At 60.5% G+C, this 24,665-nt stretch overlaps 1 protein-coding gene across 15 annotated transcripts in view; it reads right to left on the minus strand.

Moving 5' to 3' along the window:
- ATP2B3 (ATPase plasma membrane Ca2+ transporting 3) overlaps positions 1 to 24,665 on the minus strand; it is a 41,403-nt gene that overhangs the window by 15,663 nt on the left and 1,075 nt on the right. For 3 of the 15 annotated variants that reach the window (XM_057717945.1, XM_057717943.1, XM_057717942.1), the window contains exons 2-18: positions 21,626 to 21,823; positions 21,183 to 21,440; positions 20,637 to 20,762; positions 20,387 to 20,512; positions 17,808 to 17,849; positions 16,214 to 16,378; positions 15,640 to 15,854; positions 14,884 to 15,126; positions 14,265 to 14,506; positions 11,509 to 11,743; positions 7,079 to 7,258; positions 6,871 to 6,958; positions 6,097 to 6,203; positions 5,052 to 5,243; positions 3,346 to 3,559; positions 2,529 to 2,740; positions 1,222 to 1,329 (exon numbers count right to left, since the gene is read on the minus strand). In XM_057717945.1, the coding sequence (XP_057573928.1) occupies positions 1,222 to 1,329; positions 2,529 to 2,740; positions 3,346 to 3,559; positions 5,052 to 5,243; positions 6,097 to 6,203; positions 6,871 to 6,958; positions 7,079 to 7,258; positions 11,509 to 11,743; positions 14,265 to 14,506; positions 14,884 to 15,126; positions 15,640 to 15,854; positions 16,214 to 16,378; positions 17,808 to 17,849; positions 20,387 to 20,512; positions 20,637 to 20,762; positions 21,183 to 21,440; positions 21,626 to 21,823 (2,951 nt within the window). Of the gene's footprint in view, positions 1 to 1,221; positions 1,330 to 2,528; positions 2,741 to 3,345; positions 3,560 to 5,051; positions 5,244 to 6,096; positions 6,204 to 6,870; positions 6,959 to 7,078; positions 7,259 to 11,508; positions 11,744 to 14,264; positions 14,507 to 14,883; positions 15,127 to 15,639; positions 15,855 to 16,213; positions 16,379 to 16,887; positions 16,900 to 17,807; positions 17,882 to 19,066; positions 19,087 to 20,348; positions 20,513 to 20,636; positions 20,763 to 21,182; positions 21,441 to 21,625; positions 21,824 to 24,665 lie in introns of all 15 variants that reach the window. The other 12 variants (XM_057717946.1, XM_057717952.1, XM_057717944.1 and 9 more) reach the window with 11 other exon arrangements.

A 24,665-nucleotide genomic window follows, 5' to 3' on the forward strand; every position in this document is an offset into this window, starting at 1 on the left:
CCTCTGAAGGCTGTGGTTTTCTGTGTTTCTACGTTTAAGGGAAGAGAGCAGGCTGAATGCAGTCCTGCGGGGTCAGGGGTGCTGAGACTGGAGGCTGCTAGGGGCTGAGGAGCATTTCCCAGTGAGGGACAGGGATGCGGCTGGAGCCCCGGGCCCCACTTGGGGCCTGCACTGGCCCTGTGTGTGCGCCCATGGCTCCTCGTCCATTGATGTCCTGCACAGCACATGATGTAAGGGACGTGTGGCCCTGGTCTGGGTCCTGGGAGGGGACCTCTAGGCCCCTGCCTGATGGGTCTTGGTTTGTCCGGGGCCAAGGGCAGGTAGTCTACGCCACAGGGATGATTTGGGATGGGGCCCTGGGCCGCATGTAGAAGCCTGACCTCCAGGGCACAGAGATCAAGGGCACCCCAGGCCTCCAGGACCGACCCCCACTCAAGTCCCTGGACCGCACCGCTCAGGGCAGCTGCCCTGGTAGTGGTACCTGTACAAGTCATCACACATCACTGCTGGGAGAAACGGCACTGCCTTGCAGCTTCCCTGGAGGGGGACCTGGGAGCTAGAGCCTGGCCTCTGCTGGACCTGCCCTACGTAAGCTTGATCTTGGACTTCCAGCCTCCAGAGAATAACATCTGCCATTGAAGCTGCCCTGTCTGTTACTTTGACGTGGTGGTCTGAGGTGGCCTGAGACACAGGGAGAAGTGGATCCTGCATTCAGCCTGCTATGCCAATGTTCGAGAATTCTGGAGAAATGCTGTCAGGGGCCTCTTGTGCACCCATGGCCTGGGCTGCCCCTCCCAGCCTCTGCCCAGCCCCAGCACCCAGGCTCTCTCTTCCTAATGTAACCTTTGGCGCTGTGAACTGGCGTTAGCTGTAGCCACAGAGCCTGAGGTGTAAGACTTGCCCTCCGTCAGCTCAAAGGATTTCCTCCTTTCTCTCAAGACGTTCTCTTTGCCCTCTGTGAGGTTCAGCGAGGTGCTGTGTACCTTCAAATATGTGAGCATTTTGCAAGCCACCCAATTCTGAGGCACGATTTTCAGCTCCTACCATGGAAAGGGGAGTGGAGGGTGTTTTGCGTGCTCTCCACTGATGCTGTCACTTGTGGTCTTGCAGCTAGGTCATGGCCTGTCTCAGAGGCGGGGCAGGGGCCCCTGGGCTGCCTACATGTCCCCAGACAAACGGGAAGGGGGCAGGGCTTGGAGAGCCACCGAGGCAGACACTCACCTGTCCCCACACCAGCTCCCCAACACCGACAAACAGGCACCAGAGCCACTGCTCCGTGGACAGCGGGGAGCAGCTGAAGGGCTTTCCACCGAACTGGACGATGACAATCTGTGGGAGATGGGTGGGCGGGAGATGGGTCCAGCTGGCACATCTAGCCCTCGGGGCAGCCCCTGCCCTGGGGGCCCAGCTCAGGGAGTCAGGGGGGTTGTTGGCTTACCCAGGTAGGCAGGCTGTTCCTGGGAGCCTTCCTTTCTCTGGGCTCCTTCCCTTCATCTCCACCCCCCTACCCCGCCACCCAGCCACCCAGCCAGTGCCTAAAGAAGCTTCCCAGACTGGCTGACCACAGGCCATGGGTGCTGTGCCGGATGAGCACCTGGCGAATGGGCACGCGGCCTCGCTTGGTGCCAGGTGCCCGCTGAGCCAGGCACCCCAAACTGTCCCCTTTCCAGGCTTTGGGTGTGGCTCAGCCATTCTAGCCACGCTCCCAGCTTCTGTGAACGCAGGGCTCGAACGTGCATGTCCCGGACACCCTGACGGGCCTCCTGCAGCCTCACGGCCCCTCCACAGGCGGCGTCCTGTTCCCAGGGGGAGCTTTGCAACTACAGGCCAACTGGTCCCAAGCCTGCACTCCAACTCCCTCGGGTCCTGTGCTCTCCCCCTCAGGCCACTGTCCCCCTGCCCTAATCACCCAGGCCGGGGTCCCAGACCACGAGGTGGAGAGCCCTACACCCCCGAGCCTGGAGATTATTCACAATGTCAAGTCCTCAGCTCCCACCCCGGGTTCCCCACTCTCCCTCTGCCTCCCGACCAGCCTGCCTGCTTCCCCAGGTGTTCCCCGTGGCGTGGCGGGCCCCCTCTGAGAACTGCGAGAAACAAACTATCCTGGACTGTTGGCCTTGCTCTACCTCACATTTTCTATCAATATGCCCTAGTTTTGAATGCTGACTGAGCAGCCTGGCCGCAGCACTGTGCTGCCCCAGACAGCATCGCCACAGGAAGCTTCCGGAGTTAGGGTGGCCTCCCGCCAAGGAATCGAGGGCCAGAAACGGGAATAGCAGACCCAGAGGGACCTGTGAAAAAGTCAGTTCTGAGGAAGGTCCACTGAATCCCCCTAGAACCTAGCAGGTGAGCCCGGGGCAAGGTGGGGGTTTTGAAGATGAAGGCCTACAGAGGGCACAGGGGGCGGAGAACGCAGGCAGGAGGGGCAGAGCTGCTTTTGGGAGCAGAGAAGCAGAGGCTGGTGCTGTGGGTGGGGGAGGTGGTCCCCTCTCCCCCACCTTTTCCAAGAGTAGAGCCGCCCCTCCTACCTGGATGGCAAAGGTGCCCAGCACAATGGTGCAGAAGATGGGGTTGCTGAAGATGCCATGGAAGACGTTGCGCTCGCCGTGGATCTTGCGTGCATTGATCTCGTTGAAGAGCTGCATCATGACGAAGGTGTTGAAGATGATGGTGTAGTGCTCGGAGGGTGGTGAGTGCAGGGGTGCATTCCTCCCACTGTCGATGTCGAAGAAGAGCTCCCCTGCAAGCCCAGGGCGACATGGGGGGAAGGCATGAGTCCCCCAGCCCCCGGGGCTAACCGACGGGAGCTCACAGCCAAGATGGGTCCCGACCAGGGGGGTTAGCCCTGAAACCGCAGGAGTGAAGACATTAAGACCCATTTCCATACTGGCCCTCCTCTGCTCTGCCCTGCCCTGAGGACAGCCCTCGGGTCAGCCATGACCAGCTTCTGCTCCCAAGATAGCAGAGAAAGGCCCCATGAGAGGACCCCCCAGGTGCTGCCGTTGGGGGCCCCTCACATCATGACTCTTGCCCCTCGGCCAATGCCATCCCTGCCACTGAGCTTCAACTCTGCTCCTAGAAAGGTGCACTGAAAGCCGGGCCACCCTGTGGTCAGGGGTCACCAGACCCGTGGAAGGCCCCCTGATGTCAGGAAGAGAGACCACAAAAGACAAAGCGACCAACCCGCCCCACGTAAATAAAGGAATCTCCTAAAAGAAGCTGACGCCAGACACAGAAGAAAACTCCCAGGACAGCAGGGAGGTGAGGGCCAAGGGGTCCTTCCCGGAAATCGGGGCCCCCATCTGTCCCTTCCACCACAGAACAGGGTGCCCTGGGCCAACCTACCAACAAAGAGCAGCGTGAAGATGATGGTGAGCTGGTAGACGGCGTGGCCCAGGATGCTCTTCATCATGGTCCGCGAGATCAGGGGCTTGTCCCGGCCGTACGGCTTCCGCAGCAGCAGCGACTCGGTGGGCGGCTCCGTTGCCAGGGCCAGAGAGGCGAATGTGTCCATGATCAAGTTCACCCACAACATCTGCACGGCTTTGAGAGGAGAGTCCTGTGGAGAGGAGCCAGTCACCTCGACGTGGGCCTGGAAATCCCACCGGCCCCCCACTCCTGGGAGGAGACTCAGCTTGGGGTCAGTGTCGCTGGAATTGAATTCAAAATGCAACAAATCCAACCTTCCCACAAAAACGTGACATCTCCATCCCTATGTTTTCTTAAGCTTAGCAGAGAGTTTTCGCTGGGCTTTCAGATTCCTGATCTTAAAATGTTGTCAGTCTCCCTTCTTCTGTCACCTGCTGGCAGTAATCTAGAGGGTGTGGTCCAAATTGTTAGCAGGAGGTTGCCACCCCCCTGTCAGTTGCACCAGACCATGAAAGAGCTCAACGGATGGGTGCTCTCCTGTGCGCCCACACCGAAGGGCCAGGAAGAAGTAGAAACTACACTGGACCTTCCTTCTCATCATCTCTGACTTGCTGGTTAAGAACGAGCCTCACAGAAGACAGACACCAAGGACCACATCCTGCAGGATTCCGTTCCTATGAAACTTCGAGAACTGACAGATCCATGGAAACAGAAAGTGAATGGATGGGTGCCAGGGGCTGGGGAGAGGAGAGTGGCTGCTTAGTGGACACAGGGGTGATGAAGAAGTTCTGGAATGAGATATAGGGGACGGTTGTGCAGTTTGGTTCAAATGGCTATCATGGTACAGTTTATCCTATGTGGATTCTATCTCAATTAAAAAAATACCTTTGAAAGGGAGACAAATTCTGGACACTCACTAATGGGGAGAACTGGACAACTGAAAAAGGGGAAGGGGCTCTTGTAAAGATTAACCACAGAGTTCCCAGCAGACCCAGAACAAGTGCAAATGCAGGTCCACCAAGACTCTCACACGCATGTCCAAAGCGGCCACAGGTGGAAACAACCCAAATGCCCATTGACGGAGGGATGCCGAAACACAAGGTGCTAGCTCCATCCAATGGAACATCGGTCCGCCATCAACAGGAATAAAGTGCCTGCTACAACATGGATGGACCTGGAGAACACTGTGCTGAGTGAAGGAGCCAGATACAAACAATCACCTACGGTTTGGTTCCATGTAGCTGAAATGTCCACAATAGGAAAGTCTGTAGAGACAGAAAGCAGATGAGCGGGTGCCAGGAGCTGGCGGAGGGGGAGTGGGGAGTGCCTGCTCATGGGGATGGCGCTTCCTTCTGGGGTGATGAAAACATGATGGACCTAGACAGAGGTGATGATGGCACAACACTGTGAATGTACTTAAAAGTCACTGAACTGTACACTCTTGAATGGTGAATTTTTTGGTAGCTGAATTCTATCTCAACCAAAAAAGCCTGCAACAAAAAAAATGTGGCTCCCAACACTGGGTCCTCAGGTAGGGGCTCTTCAGCCCTCACCCTGCTGGTGGGTGGGGTGCCCTGGGCTTGCTCTGTGCACTGGGGTCCAGGCACACCGGGCAGGTGGGGCCTGACCATGGGAGGGAGGGCCCAGGGTCTTCCTTGGGCCCAGTGGCCCCCAGTGCCCACCTGAGTGATGCAGGCGCCCGTGAAGGCCACGATCACGGCCACCACGTTGACCGTCAGCTGGAACTGCAGGAACTTGGAGATGCTGTCGTAGACATTGCGGCCCCACATGACGGCCTTGACGATGCTGGTGAAGTTGTCATCCGTCAGGATAATGTCTGAGGCTTCCTTGGCCACGTCAGTCCCTGCGATGCCCTGGGAGACACACACACCGTGTCCACGGGCCCCTTCCTCACTGCCATGACCTACTCCAAACGCGTCCTTGTACCAGAGAGGTTTTTGCTCACAAACAAAGAGGGCGCCAATGCTGCAGCAGCCACCAACAAGGCCTCCGGTCCCTGCTAAGGAGCCCCTGGGAGGCCCGGAGAGGACGCCTTTGGCAGAGTGAGCACATGGCCTCCCAGCCCACACGTCGCCAGCTTGCTGCTGAGCTTGGTTCCCGCAGCGCCTGGGGCCGGGGCTTGGTCCCCCTCCGGGTCCGGCTCTGGGAAGGACTGGCCTGTGTCCCCGGTGCCTGTGCACCGAGGGCCGCACGGCTCTTTCGAGGTGAGGTGGGAGAGGCCTGGCTGGGTTTCTGCCTTCGGCAGCTGAGCACAGCTCCCTCTTTTGCCAAGGCCGCCCTGCTCAGCAGTTTTTAGAGAAAGAACCAGCTCTATGTAAGCAATGGGAGAGAAGCACAGAGGAAAAGCTTGTTTGGGGACTCAGCCCATCACACTCGCGCTTGGGGCGGAGGTTCACTCAGACTGGACCGGGACACGGCGAGGTGGATGCTCAGCTGACAGGTCCCCCCCGACCCCCAGCGGTGCAGCCCAGCCCCACGTCCCCTCAGGCACCATCACACCCAATAATACCTTTACACATATCACACGCATGTCCCCTGACCGGCAGAGCTTGCAGAGGCCCAAGTGGCCAGGATGTGAGAGAAAGAAACTTCTGGCACTCTGAAACTTGCCTCAACGCTAGCTCCCACATTCCTGCACAAAGCTTACGTCCTCCATCACCAGGCCCCACCAGGCATGGTGAGCCAGGCTGGCAGCGAGTGGCTTACCATGGCGAAGCCCACGTCTGCCTTCTTGAGGGCTGGCCCGTCGTTGGTGCCGTCCCCGGTCACGGCCACCACCTGCCGCTGCTCGCCGGTGTTGCTATCAATGATCCCTGGAACACAGATCAGGGCAGGGCTACTGCCATCTGTGGCCCTGGGTGACCAGCCCGGGTGCCGTGGGGGGCCAGTTGGCTCAGGAAAGCCTTTGAGATTGCTACTGAGCCAGTCCTCTCCAATCCTCCGTGCTCTCCATCACCTTTGGGACCAAGTCCTGTGCCTTGACGGGCAGCTCCATCCCCCTTCTCCCACCCCGGCCCATGACCCAGTGAAATGATACGGGGTGACGGGATTTGGTAGAAGGCAGGGGCTTTGTGCTGGGCCACTTGGATAAAAGTCTCCCTCTCCTGGGCCCCAGTTTCCCCATCTGCTATGATGAGAGGCTGGCCTCTACTGGCATCTTGCATTGATACTGTGAGTGCAGAGAAGTGGACGCTTGAGCTCTGGCAGGTCAGCCCTTTGAGGGAGTCTCCATTATTATCCCCATTCTCCTGATGACAAAACTGAGGTTCAGGGAGGGCCGGTGACTTCCTCTGAGACACAAAGTCTCCAGCAGCAATGGCTCCAGAGCTGAGTACCTGCTTCTTAGGCAGGACCCGGAGAGCAACTGGAAGCTCCACAACTGGGAGCAGACGACCAGCGGGGCTGACGGCCACACCCAGCCTGTGTCATGCCACCTGGGGCAGGGGCGGGGCAGGGTGAGGAGTGAGCCCTTGCCTTTACCTTTGACCAGAGTGTGCTTGTCGGTGGGAGATGATCGGGCAAGGACCCTCAGCTTGGGCCACACCTTGTCCAGACGCTCCTGTTCTATCTGGGAGGGGAAAGGACACAGACACTGCAGGGCTGGCAGGCAGGGCTGAACAGAGGGGGCGGGGGTGGAGAAAGTGCCAGAAGCCTGGACCCGAAGGAGGGCTGATGGGCCGGGAACTACCTCGCCTTTCTCGTTTCGGATACGACGGTTGAACTCCTTCCCCTCCAGGCACAGGAAGTCCTCCCCGGGCTGGATGATGCCGCACTTGGCCGCAATGGCACGGGCCGTGTTGATGTTGTCCCCGGTCACCATGCGGACCGTAATGCCGGCACGCTGGCATTTGCGGATCGCTTCAGGGACCTGGAAGGGACAAGATGGCCGGGCGGGGACGTCAAGGCCAGACACACATGTGTATAGGCTCTACCCGTTCCTCCGGCCAGATGTGCAGCACGCAGGAGCAAAGGCCTGTCAGCTCTGTCCCCGCTGTCAGCCTGGCCACCAGGGAACAGCGTGCCCCCCACCACACGTGCCTCCCTGGGCTAGCCCCGGGGACCACGGATGACTCAGACCCAGGCCCTGACACCACGAGCAAGGCTGGGAGAAGCCACTGGAACACTGGAGGGCAGCCCTTTCGACCTCAGTTCCCACTGGGGAATTGGAGACCCAGAGCAGACGAGCCAGGACGGTGAACTCTGGAATGACGTGAAAGGAAGCTCTGCCTCCAGTGCCCGGCCGGACGGCAGCACCCACGGCGGCCTGACCCTCCCGGGCCCTGACCCAGGGCAGGCTCTGGCCGTCAGCTGCCTTGTGGCCGAGCTCTGGGCACCTCTTGCTCGTCTCCCCACCACTTAAAAAAACCAAAAAACAAAAAAATCTAAGACAGAGCTGTAGGCTTGAGATGCTAAGGGATTCTCACTGCTCATTATGGGAAATGGACCTTCACTCGGGTTACTTAGCACTCATCTCCATTTGCCAAACATGAGATTGGATTCCGGAAAAGGAAGAAGAACAAGAGATCCCTCTAGTGCTGAGTGGAAAATGGGCTGAAGGGAGTGGAGACACCCCCATTCCAAGGAGGAGGGGACTCGGGAGCCTGGAGACTGCAGTGCAGTGAGGAGCCAGGCTGTGAGGTGCCTGAAGAGGCCCCGGTGAGGGGTTCAGCCTGGGGAGAGCCGGCTCCCTGCTGTGTCCGCTGGGCCCAGTGCACCCCACTGTGGGCTCCCAGTGGGCACCGCTGGGCTGACCCGGAAGCCCCGGGGACAGTCTGAGCACGAGAACAGAGAGCTCGCGAGCACGCGGGGACCAGGGTGCGGCCCATGGCCAGGCCGGGGAGCCGGGGGCAGAGGGGTGAGCTGGCCCACACGGGTGCGGTGGCCGGGGGAGCCGGGGCCAGGCGGTGGGGGGCAGGGCAGCCGGGAGACCCCAGGGGAGGCACTGGCCCAGGATGTCCGGGCACGCTGGTGGCCCCTAAAGCTGGGGGGTGGTGGCTGTGATCTCAGCCAGGGAGAGAGTGGGAAGAGGGGGGGGACCAGCCAGAGGGGCTCCCATTTCAGGGCTGGGACAGAGTGACCTTAGGATCCTTGCAGCAAATACTGTCAAGAAGCCTAGAAGGCCCAGCCCTGGCAAGGAGGCTTGCATCCTGCACCCCCAATAATGTGTCTCCTCGCTCGCAGCCTCATGGACACTTTCTGCTCTTTGAGGATCCTTGGGAGCTGGAGGACGAGCTGCCTGGAGACAAACCCCCTTCCAGCAAGATTCCTCCTGGCTCTGAAGCGTCTGGAAGCTGTACCTCTGCTGCCCCCAAGTGGCCGCGATGAGCCTGAGCCCTGGGAGTCAGGGATCCAGCCTCCGCTGGTCTCCTCTGTGTGGGCGTGGCCCAGGCCCGGCTCCCTCTCTGGTCTGAAAGGCCCTCGGCCTCCCAGCCAGGTGGCACAAGTTCCCCTCCGTCTGCTGGCGCCCTCTCCTGCATCAGGTGATTGTCTTTCCTCACCTGCCTGCCTGCTGTCCCACTGGGCCCAGCCGCGGTCCCTGCATGCTCGCCGAGGCCTGACAGCGTCAGGCAGCCGGGTGTCCGCAGGAGCCCCCTTGCTCCTCTGGCATAAATATGGCTCGCCTATAGGGTCCACTTGGCAGAGACACCCCCTGCAAGGCCCTCCTTGGGATGCAGCAGTCCCAGGCCCCCGGGCATTCTGGCAAGCCCTATCGGCCTTCCCACCTGCCACTGGCACCCGGGACTCCCCCGGGCCCTCGGGGTACCCTACTTGGCCACCTCCTGGCTGGCTGGTCCCCAGCCCGGCCTTGTTGCTGCCACCTGCTGCCCAGCCTCTCACTCGGCCACTCTTCAGCCAGAGAGGAGCTATCCTGTCCCCTGGGCCCTTTTACCAAGGCTGTTTCTGGATCTTAAACAAGCCGCCCATTGCCTGGCCTTGAGGGCTCGCTCACCCTGTGCTTCTACCCACCGGGGCAGCCCCTGAGGCTGAGCCTTCATGGTGACCTTCCTTTATCTGTATTTTTTCTAAGATGAGAAGAGCACTGACGGGGGACGGGCTGGGCCTCGCCCCACCTATGTGCGGCCCTTCTGGGGCTGTTGTATCTGGACCCCGCCCCGGCCCCCAGGCTAGTCTCATTGGCGCTTCTGTAAATGAGCTGCCACGGACCCAAAGATGGCCTCTGCAGCTCTGTCTCGGACATCTACAAATACATCTCATGCCTCCAACCTGACCTCAATGACTAGAACTTCAGTTTGTGACAAACAAACATTTATGCCGGACATTAGGGGAAGCCTGCAGGGCTCCTTGGTCCAGGGGTTCAGACGACAATGGCTGGGAGGGCTGCTTATGATGCTGCTGAGTGGCCTTGGCCGTGGCCCTGGGAATCTGGCAATGTCCCCTTCCTGGGTCTGTGAGATGCTCCAACAGGAGCTCTGGCTTCCCGGCAGCTTCACCCAGCCCCAGTGAGCTAGAAAAGTCTAGAGCGGCTACTGTTGACACCTCCCAAGGAGTAAGGAGGGAACAGCCATCACCCTGGAGCAGCACAGAGCCCCACGCAGGGGCCCGCAGCCACTTGCGGTTGGCAGTGGCGAACGGCTCTCTTCAGATGGGGAGGTCATTGGGTCTACGCAAGGGCCATGTGGCTTTAGGACTCGGCTTGCCATATGGACACAGCACTCCTCTGTGCCTCAGTTTCTCCTTGGTCTGGCAAAGGGAAAGGCCTGGCCCCTGAGTCCCTGGGGGTGACCCTGCCACCCTCAGCAGCACCCTCTCCCCCTGCTCTTCCAGGCAGCTCCTCCCACCACCTGCCTTCTCTGGGCCCGTTCCTTGGCTTGAAGTCTCTCCCCTCCCCTCTGTCACCACCCTCTTCCTCCTGGGGTGAACTCCGGGTGCCCCCTGTCTGCACATGATGGTCCCCGTCTCCTTGGAGTTCGGGGATGCGCTGTCACTGATGGCCCCTGGCTAGGTTTCAGCTGTGGTGAGGATTGCCTTCTGAATGGAAGGGTTGTGTGAACGCCTGTCTCCCGAGGGAGAGTTGAGGGCTAATTGGCAGGATCAAAGTGCCCCTGCTTCTGACACGAGGTGGGCGCCACTGGAGAGGCGCTGGGAGAAGAGAGAGAGTCCTTCCCTGCCTCACAACCCGCACCCTCTGTGCCTCGCACACTCCCTCGGGGCCCGGTCTCCTGCAGCCGCCGCCAGCATCCTGCTCTGGGGCCAGCCTGGCGGGCTCTCTCCCACGGGGGTCGGTCATCTCAAAGGACCAACAACCCTCCCCATTGCTCTTCCTGTCGACAGCCTCACCAGCTTCTGCCCTGTTGCTCCGGATAAAGTTCTGACCACATGCTGGCTCGCTGCATGACATCCCACGGGACCTGCTCAGGTCAAGGTGGGGAGGCCTCTGCCATGACCTGGCTAAGCTGCCCTCTTGCTTCGGCCACATGTTCCTCACAGTTTCCCCTCCCTGCCTGGCCCTTTCCTTGAGTCTCCTTCGCAAGATCCTCCCACCTCTGCTTGGCCACACCCACGACCATCACCCACGTAAAGACACTTCTGGAGAATGTCTCTCTGGCCAGGACCTTTGCTCTGAGCTCTCCACTCCTAACCACATCATGTCTCCAAAGGGATGTCCCGAACCTCACTTGGCCCCAACCAAACCTTCGACTGAGAACTGCCCTCCCCTCCCCCAGCCCCCCCAAGCACCATCTACCCACTTCTCAGGACCAGAGCCCTGGGAGTTGTCCCTGGCTCCTCCCTCTTCCTCAACCCCCCTCTGGTCCATCGCTCCTGTGCACTTTGGCAGCCATCGAGGTTCTAACTGCCGTCGTCTCTCACCTGACAGAGGCAGGGTAAGAGGAGAAGGAGGGTCCAGTGTGCCTGGGAAGGCGTGATCTGGGGCGTTGTGGCCACGTCCCTGGAGGACCCCGAGGCTCTGCCATCACCCACCCTCCCCAACTGGTCCAGCTCTGGTGGGCTGCCATTTGTTCTGCCTGTGAAGTCTGGGAGGGAGTGCCATGATGGGCAGGAGGGCAGAAGAAAGGGGGTGTTCCCTCCTTGAATTTATGTCCAAAGGCCTCACCGCTGAGGACACAAGCGGGCGGCTCACAGAGGGGCTCTGGCTACCTCGGGCCGCACGGGGTCCTCGATGCCCACGACGGCTATGCAGGTGAGGTCGCCCACGACCTCGTTCTCGTTGTCCCAGTCGGGCTCCTGAGCAGCGGAGAAGTCCCGGTAGGCGATGCAGATGGTGCGGAGCCCATCGCAGGCCATCGGCTCGATGACCTTCTTCACCATGTCGTCCCGGTCCCGAGGGCGAAAGCTGCGCAGTTCCCCATTGCTGTTTAAGATGTTGGTGCACCTGGGGCGGACGGAACAGGAGGAGCCGGCCCCGTGAGGCACGGGGGCCAGGGCGCTATCTGAACCCTCCATCTGACACGGTAGAGGGCTTCTCCCAGGAGGGAGGCGCTCTGCTTATACAGGGCCTAACAGTGTACCCGCCTCCATGTTCTTCCCAGAACCTCAGAATGTCACCTTATTTGGAAAGATGGTTGTTGCAAAGTTAAGATGAGATCATGCTGGGGGAGAGTGGGCCTTCAATCCGCTGCCTGCTGTCCTTACAAAAAGAGAAGAGGACGCGTGGAGACACAGACACACGGACAAAGCCATGTGACGACGGAGGCAGAGACTGGAGAGATGCAGCTACAAACCAAGGAAGGCCAAGGGCGGCCAGCCTCCACTGGCAGCTGGAGCTCACAAGGGAAGATGCTCTCCTGCAGGTCTGGGGGGGCGCATGACCACGCCCGCACCTTGATTTAGGACTTCTGGCCTCCAGCACTGGGGAAACAGAGCTCTGTGGTTTTAAGCCATGAGGCCGATGGACTTTGTTTCCACAGGAGCTGCGAACTCAGAGACTGTGCGGGCTTGGCTGTGCAGGGACTTTGGTAGGGTGTGTCATTCTTGCCCCGCTGCACTTCAGGGCAAGCGGTGGGACGTCAGCAAAACCGAGTGCCGTGGAACCGGGCCACGACAGGCAGCGAGCACACAAGCGCTGGCAGGATTTGGGGGCAGAAAAGGAAGGCACAAAGGAAACACGGGCCTCAGAGTCTGGCGTGGCAGACAGACAAATGGGGGCCCCCGAGAAGACTGGTGAGGAAGGAAGGAAGCTGGCTCTGGAGGCCAGGGGAGGCGCCTGGAGGTCCTGCTTGGGACTCTGTCCTGAAGGCCCCAGAAGGCCGGGAGTGAGGCACAATCAGGTCAAGTCTTAGAAGGTGGCTCCCGAGTACGTGAGGAGCCAGGTGGGAAGGGGAGGGTGCTTGGGGGGTGGGGTGCTTGGAGGTGGAGCCTCACGCTGCCCGCCTCGGTTTCCCTAACAGCTCTGTTGAGATATAATTGACACAGCACATGACTCACCCATTTAAAATGTCCCGTGCAATGGCTTTTAGTATATTCACTGTTGTGCTACCATCAGCACAGTCAACCTAAGGACATTTTCACCAGCTCTAAAAGGAACCCCGCACAAGCGACAAAAGAGAAAAAGAGATAAACTGGACTTCACAATTGAAAGACATTTGTGCATCCAGGGACAAATCAAGAGAGTGAAAAGACAGCAGCCCGCAGAATGGAAGAAAATACTTCAAAATCAGATATGTGTTAAGAATCTAATATTCAGAACAGAGAGCTCACACAGCTCAGCAATAAAATGACAAACAATTCACATCCAAGAAGACAAATGGCCAACAAGCACATGGAAAGGAGCCAATAGCACTAGTCATCGGCAAAAAGCAGAACCAAACCACCTTGAGGGGCGTCCCTGGTGGCGCAGTGGTTAAGAATCCACCTGCCAATGCAGGGGACACGGGTTCACGCCCTGGTCCAGGAAGATCCCACATGCCGCGGAGCAACGAAGCCCATGTGCCACAACTACTGAGCCCATGTGCTGCAACTGCTGAAGCCCGCACGCCTAGAGCCAGTGGCTCTGCAACAAGAGAGGCCACCGCAATGAGAAGCCCGCGCACCACAAGGAACAGGAGCCCCCACTCGCTGCAACTGGAGAAAGCCCATGCGCAGCAACAAACACCCAACACAGCCAATAAATAAATAAATAAATAAATTTATTAAAAAAAAACCACCTTGAGATCCCGATGGCTATAATAACAACAACAACAGCAATAATAATAATCAGGTAATAACACGTTGGTGAGGATGAGAAGCTGGAACCCTCATGCACTGCTGATGGGGATGTGAAGTCGGGCAGCCCCTGTGGAAAACACCTTGGCGTTTTGTCAAGAAACGAAACATAGAGTTACCATACGGCCTGGCACTGTCACTCCCATGAATATACCCAAGAGAACTGAAAACACGTGTTCAAGCAGAAACTCGTACATGAACGTTCAAGGCACCATGATTCACAGGAGCCAAAAGGTGGAAACACCCCAAGTGTCTGGGTAAGCAGAATGTGGTCCATCTGTGCACTGGAATATTATTCAGCCATAAAAACAAATGAAACACTGCTATGCATTACAACTGGGGTGAATCTTGAAAACCTTATGCTCAGGGAAAGAATCCAGGTGCAAAAGGCTACATACTGTATGATTCCATTTATATGAAATGTCCAGAAGAGGTAAATCCACAGAGACAGAAAGCAGATTAGTGGCTGCCAGGCGCTGGGGGGAGGGGGATGGAAGCGCTTGTGTGATGGGCATGGGCTTTCCTCTGGGGTGATGAACTGCTTCTGGGACCTAATGCCACTCGACTGTCCACTTTAAAGTGATGAAAAAGGCCAGTTTTATTCGATGTCTACTTTACCGTAATAAGAAAACCAGAAACGCCGTACCCTTGAGGTAGCCCCAGCCCCAGGCTGGGTCCTGCTGCCCACTCACTTTTTCAGCAGGATCTCCGAGGCGCCCTTGCTGAAGAGGCGGAAGCCGCCGTCGGGCATGCGGATGACCGTGCTCATGGACTTGCGGACTGAGTTGAAGGTGTACACTTTGTAAAGCTTATCTTCGGGAATCTGCTCCCGCACGGGCTGGAAGTCCTGCTTCAGGTCCAGGACGAAGCCCAGCAGAGCGCACTCTGTCTTGTTGCCCACTTGGCGTGGGAGGGCGCCTTCCTTTTCTGGAGGCTGAGAGGTGAAGAGAAGCAGCATGGCCCTGGGGGCCCACGTCCACCCTCCTTACTGCCCCCTGGCCCCGGCCCAGCCTCAGCCGTCATGCTTTCAGGTGTGGTGGCAGGGAGCCAAGAACGGCCTCCTGTGTGGACTAGACGGGCAGGTTTGCCACCATTCACTGGGTTGGCAAGGGCTTTCAGAATCTGCAGGCCCCGCCCAGCATCCAGGGACAAGGAGGGAGACCAGCACCCCAGAAACAGTTGTGGCTCTGGTCAAAAGCCCTTAAGAGAGCTCAGCGAGCTCCTGGCGACAGCCCACACCGCAGCCGGGCCAGGCCCTCTCCCCTCATCCCGCCCCTGCCTTGGCCCACCCAACACTCGCTCCTGGCTCACTAGTATTTTGGTGGTGTAGGCACTGTTGATGGAGATGGCGTGGACCAGGAGGTCGAGGATCTTGGGGGTCAGGGCGCTGGGGGCTGGAACCTCTTTATAGTGGGTGTCCCCGAGGTAGGACTGTACCACGGTCATGCGGTTGGTGGTGAGTGTGCCCGTCTTGTCCGAGCAGATGGCCGTGGCATTGCCCATGGTCTCGCAGGCGTCCAGGTGGCGGACCAGGTTGTTGTCCCTCATCATTTTCTGTAAAGGGCACAGATGGAGGCTTGGGGGCCTCGGGCAGCAGGCACACACCCTCACCCATGGGCCAACAGCCGTGCCCAGAGGCGCAGCTCAGATGGCAGCAGGGTGGTGGTCAAAGCGAGGCAGCGGGCCTGTGAGTCGTAAGGACTCCCATCAGACTGGCCGAGCAGTCGACTCTGGGTGGCCGCTCTCCCTGGAGCTCAGCTGGGGCCTCCCTGCTGCCCAGAGCCCCCTCTCGGGTCACCTGCCGGCCCTGTGGCTCCCCCGCCCACCCTGATCTCTGCCCCGCCCTGCCCACTGTCTCCCAGGGGTTCCCCTTGCTCCCTGCCCCCACCTCAACTCCCTGGCCCCTCGGCGACCCTGCCCTCATCCTACAGATGCCGGCTCGTTCTGCCCTGGTGCCCAGGAAGCGATCCCGAACTTGAACTAGTCTTGACTTTGTCCGACTTGCTTAACAACCTTGCACCCCAAGTCCTGGGTGTCACTGAATTCTTATTCTGTTGTGTTTATTACCTTGACAGAGTAAGCTAAGGAGATGGTGACAGCAAGAGGCAGGCCTTCCGGGACAGCCACAACCAGCACCGTGACACCAATGATGAAGAACTTGACGAAGTACTGCACGTAGACGGGCGTGCACTCCGCCAGCCACGCCCGGCCGCCCACCACAAAGGTCTCGATCACAAAGTAGAGGACCAGGATAATGACGGTGATGGCAGACATCACCAGCCCTGCAGCCACGTCGGAGGGGAGGCCGTGCAGGGTAGAGGCAGGAAGGGGGCCCGGCAGTGGAGAGGGTGGGAGAGAGCGAGAGGGAAGAGGTAAGCGACGCTGCAGCTGTGCTCGCTTGAGCCGGAGTCCGGGGAGGCGCTCCCTGTCCCTGGCCTCACAGAGGCTTACAGTCCACAGTCACCAAAGGGGGCGGTGGAACCAGGCCCTGAAGGCCATCACCTGTCCCCGTGCTGCCTGGCCCACACCCTCTGTCACATCCCTTTCCCACCAGCTGTCCTCGGTCCGGCCTCGAGTCCGGGAGCCCAGCGTCCTCCCTGCCCGTCAGTGGCCCCTGGGGCGCCCCCTCGGCTGCCCCCACCTGCTTTCCCGATCTGCACGGCCAGTTTGGTGAGCTTTCCCTGAAGGACCGACTTCTCCTTCTTGGGCACGTTGGCTTTCTTCTTCTCCCGCTCCTCCATCTCCCCGCCCTCTGCACTCTTCAGGGGCTGCATTTCCATGGCGACCGCCCCATCCTGCTTCTTAGCTGCACACAGAAGAACCCCGCAGCCAAGGTTAGGGCCTGGTGGCTGGGGCAAGGGCTACAATGGGCTTTCATAGAGAAAGATATGCCACACCATCTGAGAGGAAACAGGGGGCTCTGTCTTCTCCCTCCTCTCTCGTCAGCCCAGGCCCTCCTGAGGTGGGCAGTGGCTCCAGCGCTGTCCTGGGCAGGACAGAGAGGCTTCTCTTGGGGCCTCGCAGGGGAAGGGAGGACAGACACAAGCACTAGTAAGTTGGGCACATGGACAGCGTGGCCAGTCCTGTAATGCCCCAAATCTCAATACCTGAAAGCAGAGGCCTGGGGCCCATGGAATGTTCCAGAACCCAGAGCTGACTCTGACTCTAAGCCATGTCCCCAGTCCCCTCAGGGAGGCCTGGGAATCCCCACACTTTTCTCCCATGCTCCCCGCTCAGGCTGTCTCTCCTGCCAGCCCTCAGGTGGACGCCCCTCTGGTGGACGCCTCGACTTCTGTTGGGGCCCCGGCTCAGCACTTGCGCGCTCCTCTCCCCTAGCTGCCTCTCCACGTCCTCTCTGGAACCAGCAGCCCCCTCACAGCTCCCCTGGTGGGCCCTGACATGGTGGTGGTGTGTCCCCTACCCCCCAACCCCCCGCCTCTGCCCCACGTAATCTTAGGCATCCACCACCCGGAGGGGGCACCCTAATCTGCCACTCATCCTTGTCTTCACCCAATGGGGCTCTTGGTGCAGTGTCAACTGATCCCTCTTGCTCCCTCTCCCCGCCCATCCCTTCTCCCCTTGGCTGCCTGAGACCACTCATCAGTGGCCTCTTTTTTCCACAGCCTCAGGCCACAGCATCAGCGACACACAAGGTCCCACCCAGCCGGGCCACTCTAGCCTCTATCCCACTGACTGCCCCTCCCTGTCCCTGCCCGGGGTCCTGGCCTGTCCTCAGGGACTGTCCTCCTGTCCCAAATGCCCTCCCAACCCCAGCCGACCTCTGGACTCAGCCGTTTGCCTGTGTTCCGGGTCCCACATTGCACGTGAGCAGTGACCTGGACTCATCTCTCTGGACCGTGACTTCCTAAGGGCCCGGACCACGCTGTATCCAGCTTTGGATTCCCAGCACCTACAACCCGTCAGCCCGGCCACAGAGTACCAGCCCCCACCGGCTGAGAGGGGAGCAGGCCTCAAGGGCTCAGCAGAAAGGCAGCTGAAGCGGGAAACCCACAGACCTGATTAGGTCTTGGGTGAGTCACCCTTCCAGAGCCTCAGTTTCCTCACCAGGATGTCGGCTCACAGGCCATCCCTGTGTCCTTCCAGCGGGGTCTGCAGACCAGCCGCCTCACCGCACTCACCTGGCCTCCAGGTGCTGCTCCTGTAACGGAGGCGGGCGGCCCCCCACCCCACGCCACACCCTCTGCCATCCATCCTGAGCGCAGGGCGCGCATTACCTTTGGTCTGGCTACTCTCCATCGCCCCATCCTGCTGCTTGCCTACAACGGGAGAGGAACGACAGACACGGAGACTTGAGAACACCCACGTGGCCCTGGCACACACACACACACACACGCACGCACGCGTGCACACGGGACAGCGGGGCACAGACAGTGCAGCCAGCCAGTGAGGGGGGAGGGGGCAGGCGGGGGAAGAGGGCCTTGTCTCAAGCCCTCCAGTGAACCCGCAGGTCAGCCCTGGACAGACCTTGGCTTATGTATGGTCGGCAGCGGGAGGTTTCTGGAAGGGCGGTCACCGTGGGTAATGAGAGCTGCCAGGTGTCTGGTCCCGGCTCTGCTGCCTCAAGCAGGGCCCCCCAGTCGGGATGGGTTTTTCCCCTAGAACCAGCACGGGGGGTGGGTTGCCTCGATGGTTCCTAAGCCCCGGTGGCCTGGAGACCAGCTTTCTGTGCAGCACGGCCAGCAGTCAGCTCTGTGTGCACTTTAGAGGATAAGGAGCGAGACGAGGAATCGGCCAGGCTCGGGGCACTGGGCTGGGTGCTGGGCACCCACAGCACTGGAGGGAACGGCAGGGGCATGGGACGGGCTAGGCCCCGGGTGCACCTGTGTGGGGGCTCCTGCACAGGTGTGCTCTGCTACCACAAAGCCCGCAGCTGGCTGCTAGGGACTGTGGCCGTGACCAGCTGCCCCAGGCCAAGGTAAACGGTGCTGGCCTTGCCTCCGGTTTCCAAGGCCAGGAAGGCCTGCACCTCTGGGAGGGCCCAGGAGAGCCGGCCGCTAAGTGGCTGCGGGCTCGGGGGTCAGGCTCCGCGCACACGCTCCTCCTGCAGACACGCGACCCAACAGCTCATGTCGCTTGGGAGCCAGGGACACAGACTGGAGGCCAGGTGACTCCCAGGCACCGGGGTCTGCTCTGGGGGTCCCAGGGAGGAGGGAGAGGCCCCCTCCAGCCCCAGTGGGGTGTCAGTTGGGCCTTGTGGGAGCGTTCAGAGGTAAAGGAGACTTCTGGGGCTGGGGCAGGGGAGACACGTGTAGACACACGGTGGATGACAATACAGCACACTGAGGGGGTGTTGCCCTGGGGCCGTGGGCACCTTCTGGAGGAGGGAGGAGGCAGGTTTGAGATGAGCACTGTGGGAAGACAAGGACTGGGCCTGGCCTGAAAGGGGCTAGGAGCCGAGGGAGGGGAGGATGAGGGGAAAGAGGTCAGCCCAAAGAGAAGGACGAAAAGCCGTCAAGGCCAGAAAGCAAGAAACGGGTGGGGAGCAGCAGTGCCCTTGGTGGACAAGGAGCATTGAGCCCACAGGAGGATGGAGAGGCAGAGGGGAATGGGGGTGAGGTGAGGGGCTGTGGGTGCCGCCAACCCCTCTCAGCTCCCCCTGCAGGGCCCCTCAGGGCTCCCCTCCTCTGACTCCTAAGTGGCACAGCAAGCGGGGAAGAGGAGCCGGGGCTGGGGAGAACTGGGGGGCTGGAGGGGTCTTGTCAAGGTCAAAAAGAAGGGGCCTAGGACAAGTTCTGAAGGACAGTGACATGCAAGGGACCTAGTGGGAGGGGATGAGCCCGGGAAGGAATGTGGAATCAGGGTGCCGCTGGAGGGCCACCAGGGACTCCAACCCAGCCCGGAGGAGGCCCAGGGCCTGCCTACGCACCCACTTGCCCTCTTGTGGGCCCCAGGGTGCTGACTGTGGAGAGACACTGGGCTGAGCCCTGCAGGGAGGGGGCCTGGTGTGGCTCAGGTGGCTTCACTCAGAGGTGGGTTGCACATCTAGAAAACGTCATTCCTCTCCTGGTTTGATGGCAGGAGTGGCCTGAGGGGAGACTCAGGTCAGAGCAAGGTGAGTTGTGAGCAGATGCAGGCCCGAGTTGTGGAAGGGACCAGGGTCCTGACTGGGATGTGGGTGGCGGGAGATGCTAGGGGCAGCTTCAGATCTCTGTAAGCCCTGTTCTGAGCAGTGGCGGGGGCACCGGCCATGCCTGGAGCTCAGGACGGTGGCAAGAGGAGGCAGCTGGGTAGCCATGTGCCAGGGAGGCCGGGGTGGATACAGAGCTGGACTCTCAGAAGACGTCTGTCCCTCAACACAGCTTCCTCTTGGGGTAAGCACCCTGGCCCCATCTCAGCTTCCTCTGTCCCTGGATGTCCTTTGGGGTGTCCAGTCCCTTCTGCTTCGGGGCCCTCCACCTCTGGCTGCATGGCCTGTGTTTCCCTAGCTGCCATGTTGGCCTGGGACCCTCAGCACCTCAGCATGCAGGCTGAATACCTCCAAGCCAGGGTGGCTGGTCCCTGGCCCTCCAACCTCATTCCTATCCAGGCAGGGCACTCCCCGCACCCTGGCACACACCCCCCAAAGCCTTCGAGGAAGAGCCATCTTAGGGAAACTGCCTCACACCAAACTGGGGGGCCCCCAACCTGCTGTCTCTGGAGCAAACACCCCAAAAGAGGGGTCTCCAAAAGGAATCAGAAGAAAGGGTTTGGGCTCCCAGCCCCTGAGGGCTGGTTCTCCCCAGTGCCAGAGCCAGGGACTGGGCCAGCACGGGGACGTCAGCAGGTAGACGTGGAGGAGAGAGTGTCCCCTTACCTTTCTTCTCCTTCTTCTCCTCCTCCTCTCCGCCCGCTCCAAGCAATGTAAAGATGATGCCTGTCTGCGAGTTCACACCAACGGCTGTCACCACCATTCTTCCAGAACCTTCCATGACATGAGTGCCTGGCACAGCAACACAGAGAGACTGAGACAGAGATCTGCACCGCTGGGTGGGAGGCACGCTCAGCACCAACAGGTTTTGGCTTGGGCCTCCCAGGAGCAGGGACACTGGTCCCGCTGGGCTCACCTGACAGCAGCATGGGGTCTTTGTCTGCCGACTTGCGCACGTGGTCTGATTCGCCCGTCAGGGAGCTCTCATCGATCTTGAGGTCGTTGCCCTGGATGAGCACGCCGTCGGCGGGCAGCAGGTCTCCTAAGGCCGGCCAGGCACCCAGAACCACAGACCATGCGTCCAGGTGCCCTTCCTCCCCGATGCTTCCCATCTCCCCAAGAGGAGGTCCCGTCAGGTGTGCGGCCCTCCTCCTTCAGTCTCCTGCTTTCTGGGGGTACCCACCAAGCCCTAGCCCAGCCGCCCAGCTTCCAGGGAATGGGGCCCACAGAAGTGCCCTGCCGTGCCTGTGGGGACAGCCTGTTGTTGTGGTCCTGAAGCTGCTGAAGCTCTCCGTCTTCACCTGCCTCCTGCCCGAGCTCCCCGCCTCCAGCCTCCCACCCCACGTGCTCCCAGGAGAAGGCCTGCGCTGGGGGATGGCGGGGTGGGGCTCCTCTGGTCCGTCCTCCCCCTGAAATGGGAGCTGAGCTCCTTCACAGCATGGGTGGCGATGGGCGCTCTCACCATACTTGACCTGGGCGATGTCCCCGACCACCAGCGCGGCCACGGGGACCTGGAGGAGCTGCCCGTTCCGGATGACGGTGAACTTCTGCTCCTGCTCGATGCGGCTCTGCAGGCCCCGGAACTGCTTCTCCTTGCTCCAGTCGTTAAAGGCCGTGACCAGGACCACACAGATGACAGACAGCAGGATGGCGGCCCCCTCGATCCAGCCCGCTTCTGCCTCCCCTTCGTCTTCTGCCCCAGCCGACACATTCCCGCACGCTGTGCCCGAGGACAGAAGGGAAGGGCAGACGTGGCAGAGGAGTCCCTCCACCGGCTGGGGCTGGGACAGTCTGTGACCCTCCGTAGTCTCAGTTTCCATCCCTCCCCTCCTGCCGGGCCTTCTGTGCTGCTGCCCACGTCCTGCCAGGTCCTCCTTCACTGCCCTTCCCGGCCCTGCCCCTCACCTTCACTCTCCTCTCCCGGAGGCGCATAGAATGAGAGGCCCAGGGACACGATGGCAGCCACCTCCAGGATGATGAGGGTCACATCCTGCAGGGCCTCCCACACCAGCTGTAGGAAGGTCTTGGGCTGCTTGGGAGGGATGAAGTTCTGCCCGTAGATCTGCCTGCGCTTCTCCAAGTCGTTGGCGTTGTCGGCCAGGCCTGCGCAGTGGGGGGGGACGTGGAGCAGAGGCACAGAAGGAGAGGATGGGAAAGGCCAGCCCTGCATCCCCCTGCTCCTTTCTCCGTGCCTGTCTTTCCCTCTAGACCGAAAGCTCCTGGAAAGCAGCAGCTGCACTGGCCTGCACTGGGGCCCTTCTGCAAACCCTGGGGGTGAAAACGTGCTGCCCGAGCACAAGGAAGGGCTGGACCATCCAGTCCCCTCTGCATCCTCGACAAGCGCTGTGTGTGGGCTGCGAGGCAGGGAGAGAGGGCGGGCTGCTTTATGCAGTGGCTCAGAATCAACACCCACAGAGGGGCCAGCTTTGCAAGGTGGGCCCTGACTTCTCGTTCTTGGGATGACCCACTTCCTACCAGGCCTGCACCAAGGCCTCTGGGTCTCTGCTTCTAGATCGTGAGTCTCCTCAGGCCCATTCCTGAAGGCACCAAAAGCTTCCACGTGGGACTGGCATCCAGGCCACTGCCTCTGAAGGCTGGACTCCCACTTGGCTATCTTCCCCAGAGGCAAGCAAATGGGATGACACAGTCTGTGGTCCCGCCCTCAGCCCTCAGGATTTTGCTTCCTTTCAAGCCCATCCACAGGCCCCTGCCCCCCAAAGGCCTTTCTGGCTTCTCTGCCCCTAAGTGCCTGGCCCTATACTGACCCCTCGTGGACAGACAGTGGCTTGCAGTTCCCAGCCCTGAGTAGCTGCAAGTCCCCAGGCCTCCAGTGGGGAGGGGCGCGAGGTGGGGGTGGTGACGGTGGGGCCCGTAGGGTGCTCCCTGCTGGCTTGGAAAGCCACACAAGACCTGGTCCCAGATGACTAGAGAACAAGAAAGTGCTGGGTGTAGTGCAAAGGAGCTGGAAGGAAGGAGGGTGGGTGTGTGCTGGGTGGGAAAGGTGGCTTTCGGGGAGGGGGAGGGGAGGGTGGAGCCCCTCGGGGTGGAAGGACTGACAAGAGCAAAAGTCCCCAGACGCACCGCCTGGCACGTCCCTCGAGCTAGGCCATGACGGCACACTGTCCTCCCCACCCCGCAGGAGCCACAGCTGTCTCTGCCCTTCTTCCCGGCGCCTGGGCCCAGCCACGGCTCAAGTTTCTGGAGGCTATGGCCTCCCAGTTGGGTGTCTGGGAGAAGCTCAGGACCTCAGCTCCTAAGGGCCGGGGACCCAGATGAGGGCCCACGTCCCACTCTCTTGACCTACAGGAGACCTGAAAAGTGGGCTTAATACTAGGAAGGGCCTCGAACCCTGAATCTCCCAGGCACCCAGGGTCTCCACTACCCCTGCCGTGGGAAAGGGCGCGGATCTGGAGCCCCCGAGAGTGGCCCCCACCCCTAGAGAGCGCATGGGTATTCTTCACGTCGGAAAATCTGCATCCTGCCTCCCCTGCCCGCCCTGCCCCACACCCAGCTGGTCCCCTTCCCCAGGAGCTCCCTCCCTCCCTCCTTCCCTCAGCCTGTCACTTGGCCTTGGTTCGCCCCTGCGGCTGCAGCAATGCTTCTCTCTCCCTTGCTCTAGACCAGCCGGAGGCCTTGGCCTTCCTGTGGACTCAGAGGTCTGGAGAGCTGCCGTCGCCAAAGCACTCGCTGGGGCAACTAAGGCAGCGGCAGCCCCTCTGGTTCTGAGCATACACTGGTCCAGCAGGCCCCCAAGGTGGCCCAGGTCCTGGGTGCAGGGGCAGTGGCCGGCGGTTGGCATGGACACAGATGGGCACCCTGCCCAGAGCAGAGGCCAGATGCCATCAGAATTGGATTAGGACCTCATTGTGCGGCTCTTGGCTAATCTGCCCCTCCTTTCCATGAGTGTCAGTGGAGGCCAAACAAGGGAAGGGCCGGGACCCAGGTCCCCCCAGCTTGGACTAAGGCCCAGGCTCCCCGGCTTCTGGAAACCTCTTGGATCACTAAAAAGGTGGCGCGCATTGGCGTGTTTATTGCCAGGAGATGACCAAGTCTCCTCCTCCAACATAGCACGCCCCTCCCTGGCCTGCTCACCCTCCCCAAAGCACCAGTTTGCTGGCACCCCCGAGACTGTCCACCTTGCCAGGGGCTGTGCGTGGGGCCTGGGACTCAGCTAAGCTGCCCCCGACCCAGTTCAGGTCACTGTGTCTGAGCAGACGCGGGAAGGTCCAGGTGAGAGCTCTTGGGCCTTGAGGGCTCCCGGGGTTGGAGAGGGGAGGGCGGTCCTCGAACCGCTCATTCTTCGGGATGCAGACCAGACCTGGCTAGCTCCCTCTGTTGGGGCCGGGCCACCCACCTGGGCACCTGCCCTTCTTTATTCCTGCCCCTCCACAGGCATCGGGTGAGCGCCAGAGCCTCTGTGGCAGAATCAGGCACGTTCCCAGGGGCCTTGACATTTTAAATATTTAACAAGGCCTGACAGGCAGAGGAAAGAGCTGCCAGCTGAAGCCCATCTGCTTCCTTTTATCTGGAAGAGGCCAGAGCCCTTGTGGCTAAATGGCCGGCTACCTTGGCCCCCCCACCCTCTCCGCCCCAATTCGGTGGCAGGGATGGGCAAGGAGGAGAGAAGGAGAGAGAGCCTCTGGCCCTGAGCCAAGCCATCTGCCCCGATCACACATCCCACACCCCCACACCAGGCTGGGTCCCTTTAGAGCACAGAGCAAGAGAGACCCGGGCGGCCCCTCAGAGCTCCTGACCTGGCTGCGTGGGTGCCCTCTCACCAGGCCTCAGACCCACCTCCTCTATGGGGAGGGGAAGGGGGCATCTCCACTCTGTTCCAGCCCAGGCGTCACCTGCAGACAGATGGAGCCAGGGAGCAGGAGACAAGGGTGACGGCCAGGGCCCTGGGTGGACGAAGGTGTGAGCGCCGAGACACGAGCTGAGGCGA

This window comes from Hippopotamus amphibius, chromosome X (assembly GCF_030028045.1).
Source record: "Hippopotamus amphibius kiboko isolate mHipAmp2 chromosome X, mHipAmp2.hap2, whole genome shotgun sequence".
NCBI lineage: Eukaryota > Metazoa > Chordata > Mammalia > Artiodactyla > Hippopotamidae > Hippopotamus > Hippopotamus amphibius.